General features: G+C 42.2%; 2 protein-coding genes across 2 annotated transcripts in view; both read right to left on the reverse strand.

Annotated features, from left to right (window-relative positions):
• RAB6B (RAB6B, member RAS oncogene family) overlaps positions 1-1,573 on the reverse strand; it is a 36,673-nt gene extending 35,100 nt beyond the window's left edge. The window contains exon 1 of the mRNA XM_072143424.1: positions 1,212-1,573. Coding sequence (XP_071999525.1) covers positions 1,212-1,281 — 70 coding nt within the window. The 5' untranslated portion in view covers positions 1,282-1,573. The remainder of the gene's footprint in view (positions 1-1,211) is intronic.
• A 17,854-nt stretch (positions 1,574-19,427) lies between these two features.
• Positions 19,428-25,915, reverse strand: part of SLCO2A1 (solute carrier organic anion transporter family member 2A1) — a 33,551-nt gene continuing 27,063 nt past the window's right edge. The window contains exons 10-14 of the mRNA XM_072143425.1: positions 25,290-25,419; positions 24,038-24,207; positions 23,895-23,959; positions 23,648-23,771; positions 19,428-21,971 (exon numbers count right to left, since the gene is read on the reverse strand). Coding sequence (XP_071999526.1) covers positions 21,851-21,971; positions 23,648-23,771; positions 23,895-23,959; positions 24,038-24,207; positions 25,290-25,419 — 610 coding nt within the window. The 3' untranslated portion in view covers positions 19,428-21,850. The remainder of the gene's footprint in view (positions 21,972-23,647; positions 23,772-23,894; positions 23,960-24,037; positions 24,208-25,289; positions 25,420-25,915) is intronic.

Here is a 25,915-nt window from a genome sequence, read left to right on the forward strand (position 1 = left end):
CTGTGTCCTTGTTAGCCAAGCGTCCTCATACATTGGGGGTTAGTCCTGTCTGTTAGTAAATTTTTTAAAATGGAAAAATTTACTAAAATTGTAAAATTCGTGAGACTTATGTTACAAATCTTAATCAATAGTTCTAATAATGTGTTAAAATTTTGAAAACAAGTCAGATTTTATGGACTAAAGGATCAGATTTCTATATAATGGTATGGTCCACCCATGGATCATCATCTTGACCTTTACATTCAATAGAGTTTATCTGAATCATTGTGAAGTCTTATTGCATAATGTAATGTATAACACAGTGTAACATTTTGGGAAAGTTGATGCTAATAATCGCCCTAGTAATGGTAGAAATACATAGAGTGGAAGCCATTAGTATACAGCTATGTAACACGGGAAACATTTATTGATCTCCTCCAATGAATAACCCCTTATAGCAGCAGCTTGTTTTCTGCTTCATCCTGATAGAAATCGGTTAATTTGCAGCAATTTACTTCTCTTTTTATAGAACGGTCAAGTGGACCGTAATATGAAAAAAACAAACATTTACGGACATCTACCACCTTGGACTAACACATCCTCCCGAGCCGCACTGATAACAGAGAAGACGTCTGTGTCTCCTGTACATATCCCAGGAGTCATTAAGGGTGTGTCCGACTGAAAAAAAAATTGTACATTACACCATAGGAAGCCTGCAACCTGCCATGTAATAAAATCACGCCTAAACCCTTCTGACAATACCTTAACCCTTTCCATGGTGGGAGGGCATATAAATTATCACTTGATATTTCTGATAATGGAGCATTAGGCCTTGACTGGATATAAGTCACATATGACGTTGACTAATGGTGTAATATTCCATATTTATATGTGGCAGCTACATTTTTTTTTAGAGGTTATTATCAGATTAAAATGGTAGTTACTGTATTTAAACCCAACAAGACGGACTAATCAGTGTGGGGCGACACTTCTGCGTCAATGTGGGAGGGGTTAAAGCCTCACCTGTGCGCCCCTCTCTGGTTATAAATGGGGGGGTTTGGGGCTTTGCCTGGATGAGGATGATGTATTCTCAGTGATGATGAAGGGTTGGGAGGTGGTGTTCATTGGAAAGACTCATAGACCTGCAGAAATCACTGGTAACAGGATATAATAACCGGATATAATATAACCTGTAAAAGCCAAGGAACGCCGGATAAAGTGACGCCACTTACCGCTCTGTTCTCCTAGAAAGACCAGCTTGAATTTCCTCAGTGGGTTTCCAAAATCTCCCCCTGCAGACATGATGCTCGGGGAAGGACCAGGAGCCAGGACCAGGAAAAAAAGAGCAGCCAAATCCCTTTCTGCAGGATGGTTGTCTCCCCTCTTGGTCCTGTGTGTCTGCTCTGGAGGCTGGGAAGCTGAATGGAGGCTCGGAGAGAGGGAAGAGATGCGGGTTAACTGGGTGGTGTCTGCAGTGAGGCAGGAATAGGTTAATGGCTTGCCTAGGAGAGGCAGAGCAGGCAGTACAGTAGGTGAATAAGGATGCTTGAGGCTGCTCTACATCTCTCCCCTCCCCACCCATATACAATACGCCTGCGTATCCCTCTCCCCCCTCACACACACACAAGCCTCGCTGATGTCAGGGAGACAGACAAGCTGCTCTACAAATACCTGCACTCCTATGCAGATCCTCCAGTGACGCCAGGACATTTTTTTTCTGCATTTTTAATATGCATCACAATCAAATAGTTGTCTTTACTTTCAAGAGGAGTATCTCTGTACTAAACTCTAAAAATTGCAGTCCCCTCTGCTATGTCTACGAGTACAATCTTTTATTTCATCCTATAGATTATATATGTCTCATAGAGTGTAAGCTCTTGTTTCAACTGACCGTGTTATTACTCTGTAGCGTCTTGTTTTATGTCTCCCATGATTTGTAAAGCTCTGTGGAATATGATGGCGCTATATAAATATTATTATTATAATTATTATTATATAGTGCCGACATGTTCCATGTTCTGGACAGAGATTGTCATCAGTAAAATCCATCCTGAAACCTAAAGTACATCTAGTATTTAACAATTTCCCGAATACAAAGGGTATTTTTGCCCCAATTAAAGGGGTTGTCCGGGATCTGGGGGAAGGGGGGGTTAAATAAAGGGCAGAGAGGGGTGAAGTTTTGTATAAAGATGACAAACACTTAAAACAATAAACAAAAAATAAAAACCTCTCTTCTGCGCTTTGGTTTAGCATGATGACACCTATGATCCCAGACAACCCCTTTAAGAGGTGAGAGATTTTCTGCGGATGAGCCGGACTTTGAATGCTGATGGTTCTCTCTACGGTTCTGCCATTTTTCCAGTACCCATTGAAATCCGAATCTTTACTGCTTTGCCATATTTTAAAATGGCGACTAACATATATTATCATTTATCCCAGAGTTTAGGGAGGAGGGGATTGTCAACGTTTTAAAAATCTTAAAAAAAATTAATGTAACCAGATAGGAGTTTGTCATGAAAAATCTGTGTTTTAGAGGATTTACAATTAAAGCAACTTCGGGTTTATGAAAAAAAAATTATGAAAAATTTTTCAAAGCTTCTTTGAAGCAAATCTTGGATGATCCAATCATCTGGTAATCAGTTCTACCATCACTTTTCAACAGAACTACTATCATTTTTTACTTCTCCCAAACAGATTGATCCTATCTGTTTCATAATTTTACTAAATCACATTTAAAGGAAACCTACCACTGCTCACATGATAAAATCATGCGAGCAGACCACCTGGTAGGCTATTTAATACTGATGCCGGCACATACTTTAGTTAGGCACGGCGATCGTTAGTTTAGATAAAAAAATGTTTTACTTACATATGAAAATATCCCTCCGGTGCTACCCCTACGTCATCTTCGGAAGGGAGATGCCTTCCGATCTTTAATTATTCCCGCCTCCTTCATTGTAGCCGTTTCCTTCGGGTGCTGAGAGCCGTGACGTCACCAAGCTCTCGGCACCTATCGCTGTCCGGTTGTGTGAGAGTTAGTATCTGCGCATGCGCGATAGGTGCCGAGAGCTTGGTGACGTCACGGCTCTCGGCACCCGAAGGAGGACGGCTACAATGAAGGAGGCGGGAATAATTAAAGATCGGAAGGCATCTCCCTTCCGAAGATGACGTAGGGGTAGCACCGGAGGGATATTTACATATGTAAGTAAAACATTTTTTTATCTAAACTAACGATCGCCGTGCCTAACTAAAGTATGTGCCGGCATCAGTATTAAATAGCCTACCAGGTGGTCTGCTCGCATGATTTTATCATGCGAGCAGTGGTAGGTTTCCTTTAATACATTAGTGATCAACTGATTCCACCACAAGAATCAATACACAGGGGGTCATTTACTAAGGGCCCGAATTGCGTTTTTACGTCGGGTTACAGTTTTGCGCTGATTTGCACCAAATTCTGCCGGGTTTTTGGCGCACGCGATTGGATTGTGGCGCATCGGTGCCTGCATGCACGTGGGAAAACCCGTCGGATTCGGAGAAAACGCTGTATTTTTTAAAAAAAATTTGTCGCTTGACACGTGCTTACCTGCACCCGGCCTAGCTTGGGGAACTTCAGTGCACTCCAACGGACTTCAGTGCAGCAGCGACACCTAGTGGATATCGAGGGAGCTACCTTAGTGAATCGCCGGAAGACCCGAATCCTCCACAGAGAACGCGCCGCTGGATCGCGACAGGACCGGGTAAATAAATCTGCCCCAAAGATCGGGGCCAGAACAACTGCTCAATTCTCTGTGTGGCCAAACTGTGTTACTGCAGCTCAGGTCCTGATCACTTGAATGAGAACTGAGCTGTAGTTACCATGCCTGGCCACTACACACAATAGAGTCTTCATATTCTTCTAGCTGACACCAGATTAACTGATCAGTGATCAGCTGCCACTGCCAAACCGGTCATGCTGGAGGATGTTGAGGGTAGCAAATTGCTCTCCAACGTCTCCAGGTTCTTGCTGTAAGCAAGACTTTTGGACAACGGGCCCTCATCCCACCATTATGGAGTCTGTTTCTGGCAGTTCAAGCCGGCATGTGGATATTAGTGGCCTACTGGAGGTCATTTCGGAGAGCTTTGGCACTAGGCACTGCTCATCCTGTTCTGTTCCAGGTAGTGGTCCTGCTGCTGGGTTGATGTCCCTCTATATTCCCTTCTCCTGCTCTCTGCTCCATGCTTTGGTTGCTGTGATGACAGACACAGCTAATCTTCTTGCCACAGCTCACATTGATGTGCCATCTGGATGAGCTGCACCTGAGCAATTTCTGTTGATGGTAGACACCCCCTTTAAGCTACTTCTAGGAGTGAGAGCAATGACTCAAAAGTGACCAAAACAACAGCAAAATAGGATGAGAACAGACAAATGGCCTGTGGTCACCACCTACAGGACTACTCCTATATAGGAGTTGTCTTGATAATTGCTAATCATTTTTACCTGTTGTTTCCATTTGCACAACAGCAGGGGAAATTACTGTATATACTTGAGTATAAGCCGACCCAAGTATAAGCCGCAACCCCTAATTTTACCACAAAAACCTGGTAAAACATGTATTATTTTTACTCGAGTATAAGCCGAGTTGGGGTTTCAGCACATTTTTTTTTTGCTGAAAAACTAGGCTTATACTTGAGTATATATGGTAATTCATAAGCAGTGTTGATTTGTAACTGTACATGCTGATTTAGCAGACGTGTCATTGATTTGGAGTTACATTGTTTTGTTTAATTGTTCCCTTTATTTTTTTGAACTACATATATGTATATATCTGGTATATATGCATATCTGGTATATATATATATATATATATTGTACAGCATTTTTAAATCCTGTTTTATTTATAACGCATAAATTCAATATACAAAGTGCATTGTTTAGTTACCTCAGTTTTGAGCCTATACACTTTCCTATTGAAATAAAAGCTCACAAGCTTTTTCAGATTGTATCAGCCCCCATAAAGACGCAGGTCTTCAATTGCTTGTAGATGGGGGAGGGGGGGTGGGTGGCTGGGGCGCTCCTTGCTATACACACATTTTGCTAATGGGACCTAAAGTGATAGCATCAGATCCATCCGCTTATAAGCACAGACCGGAACTCATGAATTATACAGATATTCTGTAGAGATTTGTGTGTTATGTATACATGAACCTATTTAATGCTGGAAACCGTTATAGCTGTGTAGCAGTTCTGATAGCGGTGTAGCACGGACCATGCAGTTATATTTTAATATTTTGGGAGGGCTCTTGTTCTTTTAGTTATTCTTTTGAATATTTTGGATGGTTTAAACAGACACTTATACTGGGGCTACACGGGCTACAATCTCCATAGGGAACTCATAGACTCATCCCTTTCCCATCCTACACAAGTCTACAGAGTGCAAGATTCTCATGACAAACCTTTCCATTATAAAAAGCTGGGGCAACTCAATAGAAATTGCATCTGTTTTTGGTTAGGTCCACTGTGGGGTGTCTAGAATGTAAATTCTGTGGCGGCCTGACCTGTCCAGTATTACAGCCCTTGCACATTGTCATAAATCCAAAAACTACTATAACTCCATAGTGGGTTCCTCAAACAACTACTGTGTCATTCAATGCCATTTATTCAATGGGATTACTTATATGCAGTGTGTATGGTTACATTTCCACCTGGATATTGGTATAAGACTCATATGTATTTATAGGTATACCTTAAGGAGAACCCTTACTTCCCAACCCCAGTTAAGAACCTCTGTCTCAGCCAAATCAGTGTCCTGCACTGTACTGAAGAGATGCAACCAAGTTGAAACAGTGCTGTCTGCAGTTGAGAATCAGTTTCTTTCCGAATAGATCTGCTGGTTTGGTCTTAATCCTGCATCATGCCATAAGGTCCCTTGTACGTCGTGCTTGATGTCACGGGAGCTGCCTTACAAGGTAGCTAAAAGAGGCAAGGTTTTCCTTATCCCATCCTGGAAAACTTATTTGCATATTTTCTATGTATATGTGCAATTGCATGCCGCCCTGCAGGTAAGAGGCCCCACTAATTCCTATAAAACTACCCCCTATTACAGTCATGGCGAACCTTTTAGAGACCAAGCGCCCAAACTACAAACGAAATCCACTTATTTACCGTGAAGTGCCAACATGAAATATTAAGCAGTAACTTATTGCTACCTGTTCTTTCACATCTTTCAATGATATTGGTGGTCTGAGGCCACCAATTAAAAGAAGGAGGGCAAATTCAGATTATTATTGTAGCTTCTCTCCAGGGTCTCGCTGTAGAGGAAAAATGGACGGGTCCAGCATGAGGACCTCCAAAGATAATGCAGTTCTGTCAAAACCTTCTCAGTTTTCCTGCAGTTCCAAACAGCCAACGAAGTGTCAAAAAGCACTGAGAGCAGCATCTCTTAATTTGCCTGGGACTGCAGGAAGATTCAGTGTTTGGTGAACTCTGTCCTGGGTTGATGGCCTAAGTGCCCATAGAAAGGGCTCTGGGTGCCACCTCTGGCACCCGTGCCATAGGTTCGCCACCACTGCCCTATTGGATGGCACAGCACTGGTAAAAGAATACACTTATTCTCATCAATGGGGCTTAACTAATAGACTGGCAGAGCAGTGAGGGCAATGAGGGTGTGTATGGAGAGCCATGAATGAGATGGTCCATAGCTGGCATGACACTGTTGTTCTACAACTACATATATTCTTCTCTGTTTTCATTGTTCGCCCCTCTTCCAGCCTTAGTTAAATCTAGGCCATGAGTACAAGAGACAGAGCTCTGTTAGTATTCCATTAGCGTACTGCTCGTGGTTTCACTGTGAGCACTGGACAAGTTCTGTTCCACTTCAGAACATTAAAAAGAACAATCAGGATGCGTTTACAATTCTACCTTCCATAGGTTCTGGTCTGATAGCCCCACTGCTCAGTGAAATTGATCCCCCTGAGGTAACCACAGTATAATATTGGCATACTACATGTATGACACTTGGTGCTTGATGCAGTAAGCTTTATTTTTCTTAACTGGACCTTACTTTTAATACTTTATATAAAAAAAAAAAAACAAAGTCTAAAAAACCCGCGACACACAGAAATTGTCCAGCATGAATTTTGTACCTCCACACCTTTAGCAACCCAGGCAACAAAACTATAATAGTATTTATCCCGTACAACAGAAAATGGAAAAATAAATGGAAAACAATGGCCAAATTGACATTTTTTTAATCATCCATCCCACAAAAAATTATATTAATTACAATGAAAAAACTTATGAACCCCTAGATGATACAAATAAAATATACAGGTCTTTTAGCAAAAAAAATGAGCCCCCACAAAGCTAAATTGACAAAGTGCTTGGAAGATGAAAAAAGTTTTTCTACCCCCAAAAGTTTTTCATTATGCAAAGGAAGTTCATTTAAATAAAAAATACCCTCTATGCCCTAAAAAATTTTAAAAGTTTTTTATATTATTTAGATTCAATGATAAAGGCATAAAAATTTTATTTGAAAAAACAATGCAAGATTTATGTTCTTTTTTAAAAAAAAAATATTCTTCAGAAAGGTTTAATAAAAGTCTCCCAAAAAAACAAAACCCCATACAACTATCTACAGTGAGCCAAGTCAGCTCTGAAGCATTTACAGCACAACAGCAATCAGGAGTGTCTACAGAAAAGTCTCAAGACAGACTCACGAGTGAGACCACCTAAGCTCAAGAAAGAGACTAAAGACCCCAACCCCCAAACTGAGCCTACATACATAGACCTGCTCTGTTTAAACACTCTGGGGTGCCAGCCAATGAAAGCCTGCAAAGCCTCAGGAAAGTTACAATGAAAACAAATATAATGCACCAGATGCCTAAAGTGTCCAGCCAGTTGTGTGGTGCAGCTGCACTGCGTCCACCACCTCACACAATTGCACTTAAAGGTGCAGAGTCGGTCCATGCCACATTTATTACAGTGCTTGGGAGAAATGTGGCACACGCCTGTTAAACTGAGTTCACCAAATTGTTGTTCTGATAATCTAGTGAAAAAAACGAAGTGCACCACAAAAAAACCTGGTGCACAATCGGTGCATGCAGAGTGTGCCGGATCATTGAAGACTGTGCGTACCCTGCATGCGCCAATCGTGCTCCAGTTTTTTTGTGCTGCACTCTAGATTACCACCATATTATCACTATTGATGAATCCAGCCAAATGTAAATAGAACATGGATTAACCAATAACCATTGGGTTAACAGACCTAGATGTATATAAATAATGCACATATAATGCCCTATTCTTGCCACTTGGTGGTAGTGTTGTACCATGCGGCCTTGGGTATTTAACATTCAATTAATGGGATTATAACTGCTAAAGAGGCCCTAAATACCTGGATTACCGAAGTTGGAGAAGCTAATGGGGTAATCAGATATACTAGATTCCTGGCGCAAGAATTCCAGGGAGAAATTTAGTAATGGCCAAACTCCAGGATATTTACACAAGGGTCCAGTGTCCATATTAGATAACTAGACAACCACAAGAAGAAAACCCACACCTATCAACGGTACAACCCCTGAGGAAGCTACCATTGGTTGTTCTAGAATTGTAATTGACTTATTCTTGGGATAATTAATGAAAAACGAACCCTGCACAACCACAACCAATATGTAAAGTTCTATAGGTAATGCCGACACACCCTGCTTGAGTAATCCAGACAAAGAAAAAACTGTGTGTCATAAAGGTTGGAAGATAAGGTGTTGGAAGATAGAGTTTACAAAAACTCTACACAGACAATTGAATATAAAATCAATTAAAACGTAACGTGTGGGGAGCCCTCCACCTCCTGGATAGTCACTATCCCTCATCTGATGCTGTGATATCTGGATGCAAATTCGCCGCTATGTGATTTGTTATGTATACCAGGGATTTGATTTGTGTACCTATTGGGGCAGATGTACCTATTGATCCAGCGGCGTGTTCTCTGCAGTGGATTTGGGTCCGGCCGGGATTTATTAAGGCAGTTCCTCCGACGTCCACCAGGTGGCGCTGCTGCGCTGAAGTTAGAGACAATTACCCATGGAGATTTTCCATTTTATCCTGTCCTCTCTTTCATTTATTTTTTTTCGATGGCGATTAGCCTCCTTTGGGGACTTTCTAGAAATCACTTGGACTTGGAATGACCAACTTCTCTTGCTATGGTTAACAGGGTCACCCTATTTTTGCAAAGTCAGTGAAAACTGGAAAGTTCGGCTGCCAGTTACATAGGGTTTGTCAGATAATGAAGGAAAAAAGCACCAGCTGCCAGAATAACAACAATAACTTGCAGGTGTCTGAAAGTGTTCTCTAATTTTGATCAGTGTCTTTTATAATGATCTCATTTGCATTTTATTCTGTGTTTTAGAATATGTACAATTTATGAAATAAGCTTAAAATACGGCTATTGTACCAATTTTAGGATATATTCACATAGTACTACACAATGACCTGGACATTTAGGAAATTGTGTGTTGTTTTCTAATTTTGATCTCCAGTGTAGGTACTAACACCTAGGGGGACATTTATCATACACTGGCACTCGTGCATATATTCGTAGAGGCGGAAGCCTCTTGATGTATCGGGGGAAGGATTCTGCGCAACGTTTATTCTATGCCGGCCCACTCCCGACTGGCCGCACCCTTCGCTCGGCCACCCCCCCTCCCTCCTGCCCCTTTAAGCCCCACTGGCGTCAACGTGGCGGAGAGGGCTAAATAGTCTCAAGTGCTAGCAATAGGCTCTGCGACGTGGCGCAGAGGTCCTGATAAATATGCCCCTAATGTCTGTGTGCCACCACGCCAAAAAAAATTGCATCATAACTTCTCTTGACTTTGATTTTTTGATTCTTTGATTTCTGGTAATTAGCCGAAAGTTACTTGTGGATGATATCAACCAAATATATCAGTCATTACCTTTTTGTTGTGACTCTTACTACCGAACACTGCAATAGTGATTGTAGCCGGAGCCATAGCCGACCAATTTAATCATTCTTCAGCCTTTTTCTATTTCATACAGAGAATCTAATCGTGTTTTACCCTATATCCCCACTAGAGGGAGCCCCGTATTCATTATTTTAGTGTTGTATTGAATAGTATTCCCCTTCAAGTTAATTATCCTTTATACAGAATCTGAATGAATTAGAGTTTTTACAACACTAACCAATAAAGTAATATATATAGTAATATTTCTAGCATTTTTCTCCAAATGAATTACAAAAAAGAAGTGTTTAAAAATGATTTATTAATTTGTGGGTTTACAAGTCTATATAAAATATAATTTATTCTGCATTTATATTCCCCCTTCTGTGCCCTCCAGCTCCTCCACCGACCTCTCTCATCTCTGCTGAGGATTTTGCTCACACTTCAAAAACAAAACAGACAGCATCACGGAAAGCTTCAACCTTCAATCCCTGAAACCCACCCAGGATATCCAGTCCCCCTTCGTTTATCTAATTTCTCTTCCCTCACTGATGAGAATGTTTCCTCCAAGTTGTCACGCTCAGTGGCGGATTAAGTATCCCATGGGCTGTTCACACGACTAGGCCCCCCCCCCAGCATCCAAACCAACATGTGCCTGTTACCTGCCTTAAGGATATATAATCTATATCCTTAAGCTCATCCCCTAAAACAGTGGGGGCAAACCTATGGCACGGGTGCCAAAGGTGGCACTCAGAGTGCTCTATGTGGGTACTCAAACTCAGCACAGAGTTCACCAGACAGGACTCAAATAATTTAACTGCAGTTCCACACAAGTCAAAATGTACTAATCTCAGTGCTATGTTAACCCTTTAATAGCCGAGGGAGTAACTCATTTGTCCTCATAAGGTGGCACCTCAGTGGCCAAGCATGTATGAGATGCGTCCTGGATTATCCAAGCCATAACTTTGGATCCCTGGCACCTAGAATCTCTTGGCAGCGTGCAGATGAAGGAAAAGGAGAAATAAAAGTGTGGAGAGGACTGGATTATCTTTGAAGGTCCTCTTGCTGTTCCCACAACTCTTCCTATACAGTGGGACCCTAAAGAAAAGTGAGAGTCCGGATTTGCCCTCCTCCTTTTAATTGTATTGGTGTCCTCAGGAGGCAGGTATGATTGAAAGTTGTGGGAGAACAGCTTAACAAATAAAGAAATTGCTGCTTATATTGCCACTTTGTGATAAATGAGTGGGTTTTGGTTGTAGTCTGGACACTCGGTCTGGGCACTGTCCTAAACTGATCACATTTCCTAACTGCATGAAACCATCCACAGCGACTACCGCCCAGACCAGACCTCCCAGACAGTGTATCAGATGTGGATGCTACCCCTGCCCTGGCCCGTGTGTGCTATGCAGCTAAATTCCCCCTCATACTGTAAATACTTGCGTATAAGCCGAGGCTCCTAATTTTACCACAAAACAACTGGGAAAAGTTATTGACTTGAGTAAAAGCCCTATGGTTGGAAATGCAGCTGTCGCTCTAATAAAATGTCCTCTGGCAGAGTCCCCCTTTACAGAAATGTCCACAGCAGAGCCCCCCTTTAATGAAAATGTCCACAGCAGATGCCCCCTTTAATTAAATTGTCGAAAGCAGATGCCGCCCTTTAATAAAATTTCCGCAGCAGGCCCCTCCCTTTACATAACCATCCCAAGTAGAGATCCCCCACCCTATTAATGAAAAAAAATTAAAAACCCTCTATACTCACCTCTTCTTCTCCCCGCAGCTCCGTCTTCTCCTCTTCCTGTCTGCGAGGCGCATACACTATAACGTCTCATGGCCATGAACCGCCGCATCATAGTTTATGCACATGGGCCGGAAGGAAAATATGGAGCTGCAGGGCCAGAATGAGAAGACGGAGCCACAGGGCCAGGGAGAAGGAGCCAGAGGTGAGTATAGATCTTTCTTTTTAAAGACTGATGGCGAATCCTCATATAAGGCCTGGGTATAGGCAGTTGTGGACCCCTCAGAAGCCAAAGGCCACGGCCATACTACATATATGAAAATCCGCCATTGGTCACGCTCACACCTTACTACTTGTGCACTTGATCCAATCCCATCACAACCCTTTACCCCCATCCTCAAAACTGTGCTCATCCCAGCCCTAAATCATCTCTTTAACCTTTCACTATCCACTGGTGGTATTCAATCTTCCTATTTACACAGAACTTTCACATCAATCCTAAAGATGCCTTCTCTAAACCCATCTTCTCTGCTTAACTATCACCCTATCTGACTACTTCCATTTGGATCAAAACTCCTAGAACATTGGGGCTTATTTACTAAGGGTCCGCAGATCGCATTTCCATCAGACTTCCCAACATTTTTGGGATTTGCGCCGCTGTGACAGGGATTTAGCAGGATTGTGTTGCATGCGATCGGATTTTGCAACAGAAATGGGGGGAGAGGGCTGCGCGAGTCGTCGGACGATCCGACTGATTTGGTCTGATCACGGGATTTAAAATTACAATTGTGTCGCATTTCATGCACTTACATACACCGGGAAGAAGATGGTGAACTCTGGTGGACCTGAGCGGGGAAGCGACACATGCAGGATAACGGCCCAAAGTGAATCGCGGCACAGTACATTGTTTTCGGACAATGCATTTTCGGGAACTCTGAGAGACCGGGTAAGTAAATGTGCCCCTTCATGTCCATCAAAAACTATCCTCCTATGAAAAATAATCCGATGGTCCAGCCAGATTCCAAAACGTGTTCAAAATGTATTCAATTCAATCTTTACATCCACAGTGTAATTCCTGTCCACCAACGAGTTTCAAACGGTACAACCATCCTTAGTCATGGTCCTTAGTCATCCTCCTTATCTTTCCTCCTACTCACTCTTTAACAAACTACAGTCTGGTTTCTGCCCCAATCCAAAGTCTCCAATAATCTACTGTCATCACTACTCTGCTTTTCTCCTTTTTGTTCTGTTGCAGACACTGGGGCTAATTTATTAGGGGTCCTGAGGCCGCATTTCCATCGGGTTTTTCCAACATTCCTGGGATTGCGACAGGGATTTAGAAGGGGGATTTAGATTGCACGCAATCAGATTTTGGCGCATTGGCGCCGGCTTTCATGTGACAGAAATAGGGGTTGGGCCGTCAGACGATCTGACTGATTCAGACTGAGCGCAGCATTTAACTTTCGATTTGTGTAGACAGCCCAAGCACTTACATGCACCAGGAAGAAGATGGTGAACTCCGGCGGACCTGAGCGGGGAAGTGACACATGCAGGAAATCGGGCGCACAATCTTCTTGAAAGCGGCAGATGTGCATCCCGGTCGGACATTCCGGATTGGGGAACGCGCATGGATGGGTAAGTAAATGTGCCCCATTGTGTTCTTTGACCTGGCCCTCTCCTCGGCAATCTACGTCAGCTCCATAGAGATGAATGGAGCAGAACAGACATGCATGGGCATCAGCTCCAGTCATTTCGGGATCAAAACCCCCTTTCTCGTGATCAGCAAGTTAGGCCCTATCCTTTAAGAATATATTCTTACTGAGTCATGTGATATAACTAGAGATGAGCGAACACATTCGTCCGAGCTTGATGCTCGTTCGAGCATTAGTGTACTCGGAACTGCTCGTTGCTCGGACGAATACTTGGCCAGCTCAAGAAAATGGCATCTCCCGCCGTTTTGATTTTTGGCGGCCAGAAACAGAGCCAATCACAAGCCAGGAGACTCTGCACTCCACCCAGCATGACGTGGTACCCTTACACGTTGATAGCAGTGGTTGGCTGGCCTGATCAGGTGACCCTGGAATAGACTAGCCCCTGCCCACGCTGCTCGCATCATTCGCTGTCTGGATGCCGTTAGGGAGAGATCTGCTGCTGCTGCAGGGAAAGCGTTAGGGTGTTATATTAGCTTACTGTTAGGCAGGAGTGAGTCTACAAGAACCCAACAGCCCTTGTTAGGGCTAGAATAGCATTATATATATATATTTATTTTTTGTTTGCTTGTGGCTGGGCTTGCTGGCACTAGTAGTGCAGCTAGTACCATATTGTGAGGAATTTGCAGGGAGACTTGGGAACGTTCTATTTAGCTCTTAGTGACACACATATCCATCTCAAACACCTAAGTGGGACAATTTATTAGGGGTTTGATTGAATTAGGCACAGTCTGACGATTTTTTTATTTTTTTTCAAAACTTAAAGTGACTTAAAATCCAGTTGTTGTGTGCTGTCAGTATAGGTTAGAAACTAGGCATACAAGAACCCAACTGACTTTCTTATGCCTACAATAGCGTTATATATATTGTTGATTTGCTTGTGGCTGGGCTTGCTGGCACTAGTAGTGCAGCTAGTACCATATTGTGAGGAATTCGCAGAGAGACTTGGGAATGTTCTATTTAGCTCTAAGTGACACACACATCTCAAACACCTAAGTGGGACAATTTATTAGGGGTTTGATTGAATTAGGCACAGTTTGCTGATTTTTTTTTTTTTACTTTTATTTTTTTTTATAACTCAAAGTCATCAGGCACAGCACAAAATCCAGTTGTGTGCTGTCAGTGTATGGTTAGAAACTAGCCATAGCAATAGGATAGCATCGTTTTGTAAAAAAAAAAAAAAATGCAAAAAAATTTACAGTTTACACTTTAATTTTGAAAATGTTTAACCCGAGGGCTAGGGGTAGAGGACGAGGGCGGGGACGTGGGCGTCCAACTACTGCAGGGGTCAGAGGCCGTGGTCCTGGGCAGGGTGAGACACCACCTGCTGATGAGGGAGCAGGGGAACGCCACAGAGCTACACTCCCTAGGTTCATGTCTCAAGTTACTGGGACTTGTGGTAGAGCACTGTTGAGGCCAGAACAATGCGAACAGGTGATGTTGTGGATTGCGGACAATGCTTCTAGCCATTTTTCCACCAGTCAGTCTTCCACGCAGTCCACCCATGTCACCGAAATCAGCACTCCTCCACCTCAGCCTCCTTCCCCCCAGTCTGCCCCCTCCCAGGAAAATTTGGCATTTGAACCGGCATACTCTGAGGAACTGTTTTCTGGACCCTTCTCAGAGTCACAAACCACTTGTCCGGTTGCTGCTGAGCTCTTTTCCGATGCCCAGGTTTTCCACCGGTCGCAGTCTGATGATGACATTGTTGACTTAGTGGAAGAAGTGTGTAAAGAGGTGTCGGACGATGAGGAGACACGGTTGTCAGACAGTGGTGAAGTTGTTGTCAGGGCAGGCAGTCCGAGGGGGGAGCAGACTGAGGGATCGGAGGATGATGAGGTGACAGACCCAAGCTGGGTTGATAGGCCGGGTGAACACAGTGCTTCTGAGACGGAGGAGAGTCCTCGACGAGAACAGGTTGGAAGAGGCAGTGGTGGGGCCAGACGGAGAGGCAGGGCCAGAGCTGGTGCATCAGCGCCAAATGTTTCACGTAGTGAAGCTCCCGTGGCGAGGGCTAGATTTTCGGAAGTCTGGAGGTTCTTTAAAGAAACACCGGATGACCGACGGACTGTGGTGTGCAACCTTTGCCACACCAGGATCAGCAGGGGTTCCACCACTACCAGCTTAACCACCACCAGTATGCGCAGGCATATGAATGCTAAACACCCCACTCAATGGGACCATGGCCGTTCACCTCCGGCCGGGCACACCACTGATCCTTCCCCTGTGTCATCTGCTGCCTCTGCTAGTCAGCCCCCTGCCCAGGACCCCGGCCCAAACACCTCCCGTGCGAAAACCACACCTTCGCCTCCACGATCCTCCACAGCATCCACCAATGTCTCCATGCACAGTGTTCAGCTCTCCATACCCCAGACGCTGGAGCGCCAGAGGAAGTACAGTGCAACTCACCCACACGCCCAAGCCCTCAACGTCCACATCTCCAAACTACTTAGCCTGGAGATGCTGCCCTATAGGCTGGTAGAGACCGAGGCCTTTCGCAACCACATGGCGACGGCCGGCCCTCGGTATTCGGTCCCCAGCCGCCACTACTTTTCCCAATGTGCCGTCCCAGCCCTGCACCAGCACGTGTCAGACAACATCATCCGTGCCCAGACCAACGCCGTTTCTGACAAGGTCCACCTGACCACGGACACGTGGACGAGTGCTGCCGGGCAGGGCCACTATATATCGCTGACGGCACATTGGGTTAACTTGGTGGAGGCTGGGACCGAGGCGCGGCCTACCTCGGTCCAGGTCTCTCAGGCCTGATATGCCTCCTCCTCCCACCCCTCCTCCACCTCCTCCTCCGAATTACCATCCGTGGGCATGGCGCCATCAGTCGGTAGCTCTAGGCACAGCAGCAGTGCCATCGCTAAGCGACAGCAGGCGGTGCTCAAACTGCTGAGCCTAGGCGATAAAAGGCACACCGCCCAAGAGCTATTACAGGACATCACGGCGCAGACTGATCTGTGGCTGGCACCGCTGAACCTGAAGCCTGCCATGGTTGTGTGTGACAACGGCCGTAACTTGGTGGCGGCTCTGCAACTCGGCAGACTGACACATGGGCCAAGTCTACAATGAGGAGTGGACATGGATGTCTGATATCTGTCAGGTGCTGAGTAACTTTGAGGAGTCAACACAGATGGTCAGTGGCGATGCCGCCATCATCAGCCTCACCATCCCGCTGCTTGGCCTGTTGAAAAACTCTCTGGCCAGCATGAAGTCAGAAGCTTTGCGCTCGTCACAAGAGACGGGGGGAGAAGATTCCCTTGTTGATAGCCAAAGCACCCTCAGGTCTGTTTCTCAGCGCATATCGGAGGAGGTGGAGGAGGAAGAGGAGGAGAATGTTGGCGAGACAGAAGAGGGGACCATTGTTCAGTCCTTCACTGTTCAGCGTGTATGGGCAGAAGAAGAGGAGTTGGAGGAGGAGGAGATGGACAGTCAGGCCAGTGAGGGGAGTGAATTCTTGAGTCTCCCATTGACTTCAATGGTGCTTGTTATTCGAGACAAGCACTCGAGCATCGGGAAAAGTTTGTCTCGAATAACGAGCACCCGAGCATTTTAGTGCTCGCTCATCTCTAGATATAACCTATAATTGCCCCTACTGCCCTCTGGTGGTGGTATTTTATACTTAGTTTCGGAAAATTGTCCAGATTCCAGAATAGTAATTATGTTTGGCCAAGGGGATTATAATATGAGGATTCAAAATCTCAGTATTGGTCTTATCTCCTATCTCGGCTAACAGTCCATTATCTGTAAGTAGTGATGAGCAGACCCGAACAGATTCAGTCAGAAGTCCAGGTTCAGATCCAGGTTCGGCTAGACTTCCCATTTCCCCGCCACTTAACATCTGTGATTGTTACCTCAGATGTTAACTCTTTAAATGCCAGATGCGGCATATAAATGAAGATTTCATGTGCGCACCTAATTTCTGGTGGTGCATGTGTGCTGTGATTTTGCCAAGCATCATTGCTGCCTAAATGCAGGTACCATTTAAATAGTTAACATTATGGCTGCTGATGGGAGTTTGTGATCAGTGCCGGAACGCAAACTGAATTTTGAGTTTCGGGTTCAGCTCAAACTTCAACAGGTCCAACCATCCCTATGTGTAAGACATAATTTGTGGTCTTTGTCAATGTTTTGGCTTTGCAACCACCTCTATACAGGCAGAACCATCCCATTCTTTTGAACTTTTATGATTCTTCAAATCCATTAAACCTTGACATGCTTTGTGCAGCGCTGCGTAATCTGTGGGCGCTATATAAATAAATAATTATTATATTATTATTACGTATTTATATGCAATGTAAATGGAACGTAATTCCAAATGCAATTTGAAATTGATAAAAAACACACATTTGCTCCATTATCTTACTGGCTCTGAGTTTGCGTCTTTCTCTCGGCGCTCCAAATAACACCACCTCTGTATTCATTGGGTAGGTATGATCAAGTATATATCATTCAATTAATTTTTTTTTTTAATGAAATCTTTTGTACAAAACCAAAATTAGATGTTTCTACATATTCTGACACCCATAACATTTTCATATTTAGGTGTACAGCCAAATGTAAGATGTCATTTTTGCAGGATGAGCCTACATTTTCATTGACACCATTTTGAGGACTGTATAACATTTTGTATAATATTCTATAACGGTTTTATTTTTATATGTGGCCAAATGGCAGAATAGTAACTGTTCTGACCTTTGGATTTTTCTTTTCGTTACAGCATTCACTGTTGTCATTTTATTTGTATATTTATATTTCAGTTCTAGTTAATGGGGGGGAGATTTAAACTTTTACATTATTTTAATAAATGTTATAACTAAAATTTTAGGTCACTTACATGAACCCTATGGATTCTGATCGCTCATCCGATTTACACCAATACTACTATTTTGCAGTATATTATAAATTAACTTCTGAATTAGACCGTGTGTCAGGCTCTGATTCAGATCAAATGATAATGGAAAAACTATGGTTCAGTTCACCTTCCCTTTAAGCCACTAAATCAGAGGATATCGATGCACAGGATCTGCCGTGTCAGAATCAGAAATACAGGCAGTCCCCGGGTTACATACAAGATAGGGTCCGGAGGTTTGCTCTTAAGTTGAATTTGTATGTAAGTCGATACTGTATATTTTATAATTGAAGTTCTAGACAAATTTTTTTTCTTTTGTTCCAGTGACAATTGGAGTTTCAAATTTTTTGCTGTAATTGGACCAAGGATTATTAATAAAGCTTCATTACAGACACCTTACAGCTGATCATTGCAGCCTGGGACTATAGTAACATCCAGGGACTTCACCAGAGGTCACAGTGGGCAGAGGGGTCCGTCTGTAACTATGGGTTGTCTGTAAGTCGGGTGTCCTTAAGTAGGGGACCGCCTGTACATGGAGACATGGTTGATCCAGCAGCCGATAAGAGGTTAATCCCTGTGAAAAATTAATAGTTAAAAACTTTCTTTATTGAAAAGCCATTAAAAACTTTTTTAATGGCTTTTCAATAAAGAAAGTTTTTAACTATTAATTTTAACCAGCTCTAAGGCTTCATTCACATCTTGTTTTGGGGAGCTGAACATATCCACAGACATATACTTGCAGGTATAGAAGCATCCTTTTTGCCTCTATCTTCACAATATATATTGGATCCTGCAGGAAACACTGGATGGAAAGATGCAAAAACCATGTCTATCCATTGGGCTCCCTCCTGCTGCGGGATCTAAGGGGGTGGCAGGAAGAGGACTTATCCCACTGTATGAGCATACAACGGGATACTTCCCGGGAATCTGGGATATGAACTTGGCCTAAATCCTTCTTGTTTTAGGGTTGCCTTTCATCTGTTTGATCTATTGGACAGGTTGTCTCCACACTCCATCCACATGTGGTTACAAGAGCAAGAATATTGAACGCCAACTTCACTAAAAGTGTCCTTGGATCTGTCACAGGAAGCTGAAGTAGGTTGAGTATATTGTATTTCTTTTTATTTTATTCCCTGCCCCAGTTTCCCCGAGGATTTTTCAATGAGCCCTGGAAACCCCTTTAAGAAATAATCTAGAAGTAGACAACACACTCTGTAAATACATGGAAATGTTTATATATAAATTACATTACAAACATATTAAGTTACCAGTGTTGGGTTAACTGTGACAAATATGTAGAAGAGACCGTAATATTTACCAGAGCCTAAAACAACGACAGGGCGTAGAATTCTCCACTTGGGTCCACACTATATATAGACCCTGCAGATAGTCTGGGACACAGTATATACAGTGATTTGTTTCATATTTACACATGTATATTGTAGTAATAGTCCGGAGGTAGGAAACGTGTAAAGAGATAGAAGCCATAGAAGAACTAGAAGTCTAAGGCCACTTACACATGAGCAAGTCTGATGCGTAAAACTCGGATTATACTCCCATCACACTGTGCTGGCTGGAAAATCCGTCCCGAACGCTGCCAACTAGAACTGAACTGACGCGCTGACGAGTTCAGTTCCGGCTGCTCAGCATTTGGGTGGGACGCAAAAGCCCTCAAACATGGATGCATCACACTTCCTTGTGTGTAAGAGACCTCAGGAAACCTGTGTATGTTATGAACATGGATAAACTTCCAGAATATCCAGATCAGGAAAACCTGGAGTGATCATTCCGAAATTCTGAGAAACTTTTAACCTTTATCCAACAGATGTAATGGCAAACACCATAGCAGGACATCTGGAGTCACAACGAGATACTAGAAACAACCCCATAGAAAACAATAAAATCATTTACCCTTCATTGCTGCCCATATGTGATTCTATCTTAAAGAATTTTCCCATTTGGATAATAACTCTTTTCCTTTGTTCTCTGTAAATGTCTTGCAAGAAATTAAGTGCCTGAATAGATAATTTATACAGCTTGAGTTGCACTTTTGGTTTGCTACTTTTTTTGTAAGAAACTAGACATGTTTTTCAACCTCTTTAAGTCCATGTGTGGTAAATGGGAGACATCATTGTAGCTAAGTCTCCATTTAAAGCTCTGGGACAACTGAGATTCAGAGTCTGCAGAAGGGAAAACTGCTAATAACCCTAAAAACAAAGCATAAAATGTCAAAAATAGAATTTCTCATATACATGGAAGATTATCCTAAGTATCTTTTCCAAAAGGTTATTTTTTGCCTAAAATAAACTATACTTCTATTGCTTTAGTACTGTGCACCCAGTGTTCATAAGCCACACAGTATGTCATGTGCTGTGCGCCGCCAGGGGCAGAATCACAACTGGGATTTAGAGAATAAATTACAAATACTATATAAAAAAGTACAATCTCAGGTAATCTTGTATTACAATATGTTTATCACCCTTGCTAATCATATCTCATTGATGAGTCAAATAGGGTTTTTTTTTATTATTTAATATAATAAATACATATGCACCTTTTAAGAATTAAGGCTCTCATTTTTGGTTGGTGACCAACAGGATCAATCTGTTTTTTTGCAACTTTGTACATTTATGGTGATGCCAACTCTATATCTTCTGTGGAAAACACTAAGAACTATAAGACCTGCTGAGATGCAGGGTCCCACTGAGCACTACATGGACCCCAGGGGCCCTCCAATGCGAGATCTGTTTATTGTGGGGGAATAGTGAAAAAGCCATTATTTGGGAATCCATCCCTTAAAAATGCCCCTAAAAAGCATATAAGGTTCTCAAGAACGTCAACACTCATTACAATGCTGATGTGAGGTTCTTCCGAACTCCTGGAAGAAACTGCACTGAAATAGTCCCCACCAAAACTTCATTGGATTTGGCCAACTTTGTCCACACATGGACAGCTTGTCAACAGCACAATAAGACTCCTTCCCACAGTCTTCAAGACTGTTATCATGGAGAAATCACTTATTCTGTTGGTCAATGAAGCAGTAACTATAGGTCTCACATCTAACCATGCTTTGGTTATGGTGCAGAAGTTCAGCTCTGGATGAGATATTCTGGTTTGACCACTGAAATGATTCTGAATGAAGCCCTGCAGCTATATAATATCATTAGACAGGAGTGACAAATCCAAATTTCAACCTCAGATACTCAAAAATTGTAAGTAAAACATTTGTAGCAATGGCAGTAAAGTTGAAGAAAGTAGAGTTCTTTCTGCTCCGCAGATCATCCGTCCTTCAGCCTGGCCCATCATCTTATAGTTCCTTCTATATACAGCAGCAGGAGTAGGATTGTTCAGTGATACAGTATATACACATTTGTGAAGTGCAATTTTACTTGTGCGCCTGTGCATTCTTCTGGTCATCCATCCGGAGCGGTGGTACGCGCGCTTGCGTCTTGTTCTCCAGGAGACCTCGGATTTTCCTGCTTTGTAGTTAGGCCTGATACTAATATCAGCCGTGTAATTTGCATTGCTAGGTGGGGCTCTGGCAGAGATAGCAGTATCTGGCCCCTGAGGAATACAGTTTCAAGGAAAGTCAAAATTCTTTAGTCCAGCAGCTTGAACTGTGGAGGAGAGAAGCTATGCCAGGGCAGAATTCTTCTCTTGTAAATTGTACTCCCTGCTCTTCTTCACCTTCCAGGCAATGAATGCAAGAAGCAGCACTCCCAAACACTTGTATCCCATCTGGAGACCAAGATACCTGAGGGATAAAGAGTATTCAGAATCGTAACCCATATTATAGTGTCAGTTTCTTCATATAATACATAACAGTTTCTTATGATTCAATGGTGTTCTAGGTGCTACTAAGTACTACATGCTACATTGTAAATACAGGCAGTCCCCGACTTAAGAACACCCGACTTACAGGAGACCCCTAGTTACAAACGGACCTCTGGATATTGGTAATTTATTGTACTTTAGCCTTAGGCTACAATAAACAGCTATAACAGTTATCACAGGCATCTGTAATGAAGCTTTATTGTTAATCCTGGTTCTTATGACAACCCAACATTTTTAAAATCCAATTGTCACAGAGACCAAAAAAATTTAGTCTGGAGTTACAATTATAAAATATACAGTTTCGACTTACATACAAGTTCAACTTAAGAATAAATCTAAATAACCTATCTTGTATGTAACCCGGGGACTGCCTGTATAAATAATTACTAGAGATAAATACTTTACAGAGATTAGCTGAAGATAAGCAAATCATTCAAAATCGCTTCATTGAAGCTCTGCCAAAATTTTTGTAAGATTTGATTCAAGTCTAAAAGTCTGGTATCAGCTGGTTATGGTGGTCCCAAGGTCATCAATATCATTTTACTAGAAAACGCCTTCAATGGGCATGGAATCTGAATGGTATATCACTGTATCTCATACAGTTTAAATCTTGAAGGGATTTTCCCGGACTTACACATCGATTACTCAAACTGGTTATCAATATTAGATTGTTGGAGTTTGAAACCTGGGATCATCTGGTACACATCCAGTAATAATTTGCCTATGAAATTTCCACCGGAGATTTAAGGGGTATTCCCATCTGGACATACTCATGTAATTTAATTCATCTGTCATATTTAAACATTTCTTCAATTAGATGTTATTGAAAAAAGTAACCTGTGTTATTATAATTTCCCATAAATGTTGCCATGTTGCCCATTAGAAATAAGAAAGCTACCCTTGGATATGACAACCAATGAACTCTGGTAGTGGGGTTCACGAATGTGCTATTGAGCCCTGTCCGAACACCTGGATTTAGCTCTCACTACCAGAGATTCAATTTGCAAAAACAATTTGTTTCTTTGTGCAATCACTCCACCAGAGGTGGTCGTATCCAAGGACAACAATCTCATTTCTGAGGGGCAACATGGCTCATTTATGGGAAATTATCTTCACACAAGGATGTTTTTTTTTAAATAACACCCAATTGAAGAAGTGTTTGTACAAAGCAGGTGAATTATATTAAATGTCAATGCCTGGATGGGAATACCCCATTAAATGGGTTGGACATAAATTACTATTGATGCTATATAAATAAAGGAATTATTATTGAGGATATCTTCCGCTGTTTGGCAATGTTTATGTAAAGGGCACAGAGCTGAAAGCAGTTAGTTACATGTTTTTGTATTGACTCGGCAACATTAGTGCCTGTGAACCATTACTTTAGTTACTTTTTTCATCAACTACAGGGACACAGAGACAAATGCTTTCCTCTGGATAGACCAACTTTCGTCATTCCTGCCCCACCGCTTTAAAATAGATATTACTTGTGGCCCTATTCAAACTAAGAACTCCAGTACTGCTTGGCACTAGAAACCTTTGATCCACTATGCTGCTTGTAGTTACTGTAAATAAAGTTAGATTATATTTGAATACCTGTTCCTCAAGAGGTCATTGTCATAATATCGACACGCTCCTCTATTCTGGTTAGAAGATGTAGCCCACTGTATACAGCTTGAGTCAATGACTAGTCCGAAGAGCGCTGGGGCTGGTAGCCATGCTGAAATACCAACACAAGGAGAGAGTATTAGACATGAGATGTTGTCTTTTGTAGGTGCAGTACAACGCAACTTTATTTTCTTTAATAATTAATTTAATTAATTTTATTTCCTGAATAACTCACCTAAGAGTCTCATAAGAAGGAACTGTACTCCGATGGCAAATGATTTCTCATCCTGTGGAACTACCCTAAAAAAAGAATAGATAATATTAAGTGGGTTGGGCATTTTATCAATATAAACCTTGTCCTATTTCTTCCTTACCTACCTTAAAACCATCATGTACAATGGATTATGGGATAGACAGGCTATGAGTCCAGCGAATGAGATGAGGAATATTACAGGAAGCAGGAGGTGGGCACAGCTAACCGGGCAGGATCCTGACTTTGCTGTTCCTCCACGGGAACCATAACTCATACACGAGCAATTTGTATATACCTGGATGAAATAAGAAAACATTCCTTAACAAGGCAGACCATTTTGTGATGATCAGTAACTCTGTGTTATCAAAAATGCTTCTAGTATTCAGGCAAAGTATTTGAAAAGTTAGCAACCATTTAACTGAATCCCGACCACCCATAGCTGAAGTAGCGCTACGCCGTGAATAGAGGAGGCGACAATGCCCCCAGCTCTATAGGGATTCGATTGATTGGTCTGAAAGAGTTAATCAGAGCTGCTAAGTTTGATCAGATCCAATACAGCTCAGATTCAGACATCTGCCCCCGTAGGGGTCCATTTTCAACCCAATACCCAAGTCTAAGAAAAAAAGTAAAAATGCCCCCCAGGGGTATTGTACGACCTTATATGGGGGCATATTAAATTTAAAAAAACACACATATAAAATATAAATAAATAAATAGAAATACATATAATAACAATATTATTTCCTGATTAAAATTTAAAAACCCTCTATACTATAAAAAACGTCATCACAGTTGCCCCATTTGCCCGAAAAAACACGTTGTATACCGGAATGACTGTCACGCATTAGGAAAACCAATTCATACTGTTCATTTTGAGTTGATTTAAAAATTGCAAAGTCTATAAATACACAATACTAAAAACTAAATAAAACATTATTTTAACATTTGTTAATTTTAACAGCTATGACTATGCGTCACAATAAAAATGCCCAAAACGGTAGCACAGAAAAAAATGAAGTTATGGCCCTGAAATCGTTTTCACGCCTCGTCGTTAAGGGGTTAAGGATTTCCACACTTTGGACTTACACAGGTCTTAAAAATATTCATAGAATCAGATAACTGACATGAGTTTGCTATATTTGACTTATGAGCAGGACCCTTGGTGGAGGCATCTGGGCAGAAAGTATGTTGTGGTCCCAATGATCGTTTCATATAACACATGGATTTGTTTGGCTGGGGTAATTACTACTAGATAATTGCTGGCAGATCCCATTATTATATTGTATAATTATCTAAATATATTAAATTCCAGTCTTGGAAATAAGACAAATCATTTTGGCACCCAAAACTTCCATCAATGCCATGTGGCTTACTCACCCCTAACGTAGTATTTAACACGCTACACCCGGCATGGCAGGGGGACAGGTACTCCACTCCATCAGACCCACACACTGGGTGGAAAGCATCTTCTGGGCAAACACATTGCTGAAGTGAAGTCATATTTGTGCTGGAAAACATCATAATCTCTCATTTAGACTAAATCTAATGTGCATTAGTCAGGAGTGATTAACAATAGCAGATTGCTGACTTACAAGCACTAAGTGCGTCTATCCCTACACGAAGACGACATGAAAAATTACATGGAATGCCAATTCATTATATTTAACGTCAAGTATGTTAGATTGGATCCCTGCCAAATATTCCGAGGTGTGTTTGGTATTTGAGCAAATGTTAAGAAATTGGAGAAGAATTCAGCTATCTCATAAATATCATTTACAACGTTTACACAGGAGATAAAGAGACTACGAAGGTGTTGAGTTTTGGTTTTGTGTTAACTATCTGATTTTTCAGCATAACCTAGATGTGTGCTGTATATATTCTTTACGTATTTATTGTCAATGTTTAGCACTCTACAGAAAGGGGATCAAACCAAATCCACCCCCTACTACAACGACTACATGACTGCCATCCGTATATGTGTAGTATTAACCAAGGAGTATCAT

Source organism: Engystomops pustulosus, chromosome 3 (assembly GCF_040894005.1).
Source record: "Engystomops pustulosus chromosome 3, aEngPut4.maternal, whole genome shotgun sequence".
Lineage (NCBI taxonomy): Eukaryota > Metazoa > Chordata > Amphibia > Anura > Leptodactylidae > Engystomops > Engystomops pustulosus.